Source organism: Hydra viridissima, unplaced genomic scaffold (assembly GCF_058129835.1).
Source record: "Hydra viridissima isolate aposymbiotic clone 2 unplaced genomic scaffold, HvirCarnegie_v1 scaffold_8, whole genome shotgun sequence".
In the NCBI taxonomy this organism is placed as follows: Eukaryota; Metazoa; Cnidaria; class Hydrozoa; order Anthoathecata; family Hydridae; genus Hydra; species Hydra viridissima.
Genome location: NW_028324307.1, coordinates 14,154,365 through 14,161,561, shown reverse-complemented (window position 1 = coordinate 14,161,561; position 7,197 = coordinate 14,154,365). Strand labels below are relative to the sequence as shown.

At 33.1% G+C, this 7,197-nt stretch overlaps 1 protein-coding gene across 1 annotated transcript; it reads right to left on the bottom strand.

Moving 5' to 3' along the window:
- Nucleotides 1–137: 137 nt before the first annotated feature.
- LOC149885247 (uncharacterized) lies at nucleotides 138–2,537 on the bottom strand. The gene is made up of 2 exons (XM_090094718.1): nucleotides 2,459–2,537; nucleotides 138–546 (listed from the first exon to the last, which is right to left on the bottom strand). Exons 1-2 carry the CDS (start codon nucleotides 2,475–2,477, stop codon nucleotides 260–262), a joined length of 306 nt encoding a protein of 101 aa, XP_089950844.1. The 5' UTR covers nucleotides 2,478–2,537; the 3' UTR covers nucleotides 138–259.
- Nucleotides 2,538–7,197: the final 4,660 nt, after the last annotated feature.

The following is a 7,197-nucleotide window of genomic DNA, read 5'->3' as shown; positions in this document are numbered from 1 at the left end:
TTACGGTCACACCCCCCCCTTCCTCATCGCAGCGACAACTGTTATAAAAAAAAATTAAAGTACGAAATATAAAATATATTTAAAAAACAAAGATACATAAAATTATACAACAAAAGTTACATTCAGTTATCAGAAAACTCATCATTTGACTCCTCCGAACACTCAACACTTGAATCTTCAGAAAACTCATCATTTGAAACATTTAATGATTCATCGGACAAATTACAATTTACTTTTTTTGGAAGTGCGACAATCAAAATTAAAACCTCCTCTGACAATTTTTGTTTCTTTTTGCTGGCAGTTTTCTAAGTAAGTTGATAACAGGGTCAGATGTTATTAAGAGTATCTTCATTAAATCTATATTTGTAGAAATACGTGAATTTTTCCTAGTACGATGCTCTCGAAATCTTCTGCAATCTTCATTTCGTTCTTCTTGAGATTCTTCCAAGAGCTGGGCAATTGGAAGAATACACGAATTTATAACTTCAATACTATGCATTAAAATTTTGTACACTGTAACAGGCATGTAATACCACGAATACAAATCTAAATATAAAGTTTTAGTTTCAGAACAAAAATTTTCAAATTTGACGCAATCAATTTCATGGCTAGAAGAAAGCGTTCTTAATAAAACACTAAATTTTTTAACTAGTTCGGCGTCTAACCCTGTAATCTCTCCGCTCTTTTCTGGATTTAGAAAAAACCTACGGCCTGTGTTGCCATCATTTGTATTGCCATAACGAGGTTTTCGTTTGCCTACAATAAGTCGCATTTGGTTTATTAAACTTTTGTTTGATTTCTTCAAAACGCTGTTTGATACGACACTTATCCTCATTGCTTCTAGCTTGCCACTTTTTATGTCCAAGCGGTTCTAAGGTAGAGCAAGCATTCAAAGGTACGGATCCAAGCATGCAAGTTAGACAGACCAAAACTGTAACTTTCTTTTTTATCAACCATATCTTTTAATTCACCATTCATCATTTTAGGAGTTGCACCACAGGTGTAACGTTTCTGTGTTGAACGCGTGTCAGTTAAGGATTGCATATTTTTAAGTCTGTTATCGTAAGCAACAAATTGTATTTCACAATAAATTTAAATTCACCAACAGTACACAGTGTTGGAATAAGTTCAGATACTTCTTTCAAAACTTTGTAAGTTTCTATTACAGTTAATTCCTGTGTTTCTTTTGAAAAGATGATTTTAATTGGTCGGCAATAAAGTGTTAATGATGGCCGAGGACTTTGCCAAATAATATTATGACAAAAATCACTCAATTTCAATGGGAAAAATGCAAATACAACCAGAAATTCATCAATAGCATTGAAGTTCTCAAATCTTTGTTTGTAGGTACTATTGCCAGAACTTCCATCACATCCCCATTTGCGTATTAGTGTTAGTGACAGTTTAGAAGGTTCGTTTATAAGTAATTGACTTTGTGTTGTTATTAACCGTTCAGTTGTTTTATTCAATATGGCTTGAAGTTTAATTTCAGCCCGCGTTTCTGAGACAGAAATAAAGTCTTCTGGAGGGTAACACGACTTTTTGGATTTAAGAAAATTATGGTAAGACGGAAATACTTTATGTCCCGCTTTCAGAGACCACTTTCTTGTTTGTTTACAAGAGTGACTTGTATACTTGAAATCTACATAATAAGCTAATGCCTCATCCCCACTCTATTGTCTGCCGCCACAAATCACATCAGTAGATTTTCTTTGTTTTAGTGTTTCTGTACTTTTTCTAATAGAAGTAGCTACGCCTCTTCGATCCGATAAACGATGTGCTATTTCAGCAGCTGTGGTTAGTTCACTGGCACTCCGCAATTGCACTAAATCTACAACTCTACGTCTTTTGGTTTTTATTGACGAGTCTTCAAACTTTTTTTTTTGGCCGACCTTCAGGCCGACTTCCTTCAGATGTTGTGAAAGCCATGGACCGATGCAAACTTATTTTAAATTCTAAATTATTACCCTCCAACCATGTTTTATTTTTGTTTAAAAAGATATCCATAGTTCTATTGGCTGCATTCCACTTTTCTGCAAATTAAGCGGATATCGATGTAATTTTTAACTGTATTTTATTTTGCGAATCACTATTCACATTCTCTGTACTATATTCTTTCAGAATAAAGTCACTGAGAAGAGAGTTTCGTTCTTCCTTTGTATATTTTTGCGATTCTTAAAATAGCTCTAATTTTGTAATAGAATACACTCGGTCTAAAGAAATTTCTACAAAATTTAAATGGGCAGACCTGGGCAGCCAAATTTTTATATCTAAACACATTAGGGTTGTGGTTATTCTATATAAAAAAAATTAGCCTAGATATATGTGGATAAAATAAGTTAAACGTTTTGAAAGTTAAAAAATGAAAAATAAATTACAATTTTTATAAAGTGTTTTTAAAATCTACAGAACACTTGTTATGCCTAATTAAATTTTCGATAAAATACAAAGTACATACCCTCTAAAGTAAAATTCATTACAACAGTGGTAATTATTATTCAAAATAAGTTTTCTATAAACTTTTCCTACACTGCAAAATTGCAACAAATTTGACAACAAAAATATTGTTTTCTTTAAATGTCGCTGAAGCGCTAACAATTCAATACTTAAAAACACGTGCACTAATTAATACTTAGAATTTTTCTCTAAGGAGTGTTCAAAAATATAATGGGATTATCTACTAATTAATTCCTTGAAATGACTTTTGTCCACCTAGCTTGTATTAGATGATTCATAGTGCAGCGGTTAGAATACGATTTTAACCGTAAACTGAACTGTTATAATCTTTCAATTATAATCACTTAATTCGAACATTCAAATGAACTTATTTTCCATGGATAAAATAAAAAGATTTCAGAACTTGCATCAAAGGGTACCTTGATGTGTTATAATCCCGTATAAGTGGCGTTCTAGGGTCAGCTAGGTTGGCATTATCATGATCCATGATAACCGTGTACGATTTTAACCGTAAGAAAATCTCCGGTCAAAAATTTTCATTTAGTTTAACTGATAATAATAATCGCTTTTTCTAAACTGATAAATATAATCGCTTTTTTTAAGAGTTTTTATCTTAACCAAAAGTTTATTTCAAATAAAACAAATATCTAGGGCTACCATATGAAATTTTGGAAAAATCAGGACATCATGTCTTTTTTAACCTGTCAAATCAGGACAAATATAAATAAGTAGAAAGTCTAAATCAGGACAAAAGCTCGTCACACTAAAAGTGAAAATGACAAAAAATACAACATTAAAAACCAGCTTTATTTTACATTTTCGTAATGACTACAAGAATTATTTCTTTTCTTTGCTTTTAAACCAGTCATATTTTTCACTAGAGTGTACTTTTTTCAGGAACAACTGGTCATTTTTTATCTTTTCATAGAACTGTGAGCAATTGAGATCAATATTTAACTTACAAAAAAGCAAACTTTTCACAGTAGAAACTAGCAAAAAACCTCTTTCAGGAGACCAAATACTGTTTTGAATCCACATGAACTTTTCAGCATCAGCAAAGCTATCTTTCCAAAGGTCAATATAAGAAAGAAATCTCTCGTAAAAACCAGTAAATTCTTTTTTGACAGCAATTTCGTCAATAATTACGTCTTCAAATAGTTTTGCAAGTATCTTTTTAGCTTCTAGTGGAATAAACTTATTCTCAAATCTCTCCTTCAGATTATTCTGCAATACTTTTATCTCATTAACAATATCACATGCACTTGCTCTTGTTTTTTCAATTCTCAGAATTGCTTTGTTGAATGTCTGAAGCTGACCATGAACAAACCAAAGATACATTTCACCACGTTCATCGCTAAAGAACTTACTAATTATCACTGGAGATTGCTCTTGAGAACAGAAGAAAGATTTTAGTCCCGCAAAGATTTCCAAAATTCTCTGAAATGCGGGTAGTAAAGAAAAGAATCTTGTGCTTCCATGCTGCAAAACTCTCTTGTTGTGAACATCAGCAAACTCGCAGAATTCTTGCAGTTGAGTAACTCTGACAGTGTAGATGTGAAAATATTTGTAAATTTTCACCACAAGAGCTTCAACATCAATTGGTAAAACATCGACAACTGTTTGAATGCAGTTGTGAACTATGTGAACTCCACAGCCGATCCCAACAATCTCTCGATCGAGAAACTTTTTCAACCGACTGTAAACATTGTTTTGTCCTCGTCTTTTCACTCCACCAAAGTTTGTGTTGCAATTATCACCACAGAATCCAATCACTTTCCTTGATAAATCATGGCTATTGATGGCAGATTGCAGAGCATTGCACAAAATTTCTGATGTTTCACCAGGTACATTTTGAAATTCCAGTAATTTAACTTTTACTCCTTGATCAGGCACAAAATATCTAACAAGGACAGGAAAAAGTTTCAGTTCATTTCGGTTAGATGTATCAGTTACAATGGTGATGAAAGTAGCTTTCTTCAACTCCTCCTTAATTTCTTCAGAAATCATTGGTAGAATAACATTGAGAATAATAGCCTCACATTTTGTTCTTGCAAGTCCAAACTTTGGTTCAAAAAGTTTTGAAATTAATTTGGTAGAGCAATCAGCAGTTTTGAAGTTCAAATCATGAATTGCAGAGTGAAAAGCAAAAGTAGCTTCCTTTGCTGCCAGAACTAGATCTTTATCACTTAAACTATCAGTCTTGAAGAACGATGTTATTGATGCAGAACTTGCTGATGCTTTCAAAGCATTTTTGTGTCTCTCCGTTGTTAAATGCTTGGTGATGTCTGTCCTTCCGCCATTTGCAACAAAAAATTCAGTCAAACAATCTCCGCATCTAACTTTTTCGCCACTTTCATAAACTTTCTTCAGAAAAAGAAATTAATTCTTCAGAGTTTCATTAAAATGGCACTTTCTTTTCGACATTTTGACTTTAATAAGGGATTTTTTTTTACTTTAAGTTAATGTAAAAGTTTAACACTAAAAAACCCTCTGTCACGAAGTAGAAACTTCGTAAAAGTGGAAAGTACCAAACCAGCAAAAACAAAAGTAAAGTACTGCCTTATCATGTCTGCTACCACTGCCATTTCTGCCAGCACTGCCTAAAATTGCAAGAAAATAGTAAAAATTGAATGGAGAAGTTGGATTTGCCAAGTCAAGATTTTTCTCTTTGCTCTATTTTTTAGTTTTTGTCAAAATGATATTTTTTTCTTTTTTGTTATGGTTTTATAAAATCAGGACATTTTGGCACCTGATCAGGACAGTCAAGACAGACCCTTCAAATCAAGACAGTCCTGATGAAAATCAGGACTACGGTAGCCCTACAAATATCAATGATAATGTTTGGCTGTTGAAATTTTTTTCTTGCGCATTTTTTAAAGAGAAAATATCACTTTTCAGATTGTAACTGATGTAACTCAAACAAATAAACTGGCAATTAAACGCCTTGGAATCAAATATTTATATGTTTCTGGTTTGCTATTTAAAGCGTGGTTTGGCTTATGCATGGCGTGAAAATCTCGGCATTTCCTAAGGTAAAAACTACTGCTAAAATGCAAATAAACCCTAAAAAAAAGTGTAAAACCTGGTCGAAAGACCACCAGTTGGTAAAACAAAAAAAAAAAAAAAATAATACGTCTCTGTTAACATATTTTTATTGACTCTTGAAACCTTCTTAAATACATTTACTTTTAAAATTAAGTGATAAAATAACAATTAAAACCATTTTTTTAAACATTATATCGCCATTAAATAACATCTTATTACAGTTTAAGAAATGTTTTTTTTGATTTTCTCCACAAAAAATTTATAAATAATTTGCTCATTACACTTTTTTAGTACAAATACGTCAACAATACTATTTTTAAATGTAATATCAAAATTCATAATTTTTAAATTAACAGCATTTAAGGATAAAGTTGGTTAAAATGTTTATTATAAACCGTAAGCTATTATTTTCTGGTCCTTAGCTCTAATAACTCAAATGATGTAAGCAATTCTTTAAAGATGCTTTCTGTTTAGATCAGTTATGCAGTACAACAATCTTTCTTTGTGCTCTGAATGATTATTGTTTCGCTTATACCTTGACCAATGTTGTTAATGAGCGGTTTCAACAGTTTGTTCACAATAGGGCCCCAGAGGGGATCTTTTATGGCTGATGAAATCCTTGATGTGGTAGAAGACGATGTGAGTTTTAGGTGTTACGCTTGCACCAGGTATCATTAAGTAACACCTTTTGAAAGTTTCATTTCTTTTAGCGAAGTCTGACAGTAGGATGAATACAAAGCAAGCTTTGACAACTAAATTGAAACTTTTAAATGCTTCAATTACGTGAAAGATATTGGGAACCAATTTTGTATCAGCAAGTTGTTTCAGCACATCAACATTTTTAAGAAGCTTTCTGCATTCGTTTCGAAGCTGTTAAGTGGCCAGCTGCCATCCACGTCGAACTGCTACCCATGGTATGGGCTCAGTTGGATGTGGATGGCAGCTGGCCACTTAACAGCTTCAGTCCAAGCAGTTTTAAGGATCTTGAAAAGATGATTGACAACTCCTAAAAGGAGATGCAATTCTATCGGTGGGATGATTTCCAAAATCAAAACATTTTGAAGCCCGCTGATGATTGGCTTTCGAGTGATATTGCCAAACAGCTTTGCATTAGCAACATCCCCGCCAGATTGCTGAAAAGACTCGAGGCTATATTTGATTGAGCCCAGTGTTCGCAAATTTCCAGATTCAACAAGACACTTGTATTAGACTTCACACCATGTGCATACTTAAATTAGTAAGAAGACCACAAATTATATTTTCATTTTTCATATTATAGCCCAAAATGGATTTAAGACCGTTTGTATTAATTAGTGACCTGATTTGTTCAGTATTGGAATTAGTTTCTGGCAAATCTTCTGATACCGCAACAAAAAATTTGTCTCTTGACTCCAGTGTCTTTACCAGTCCTTTGAGTGAGAGGCTGTTTTTGTGGCGGTGTTTCATCCCTGAACGATGTATTGACAATGCTTAAACAAAACTTAGAAAACCTTTGCCATCATGAATTCTGAGCTTAACAAAATAGCCATCAGGAATTTTGCGAGATTGAATAATATGATTCACAAGATTTGAAAAATCATTGCAGTGAGTAACAACCCGAGCTGTATCAGAATGTCCTTTTCCGTCGGTGATTTTTAAGTCACTGCAGGTAGTGAAATCATTTAACGGTTGACCTGCTCTTAGAAAATTCTGGTA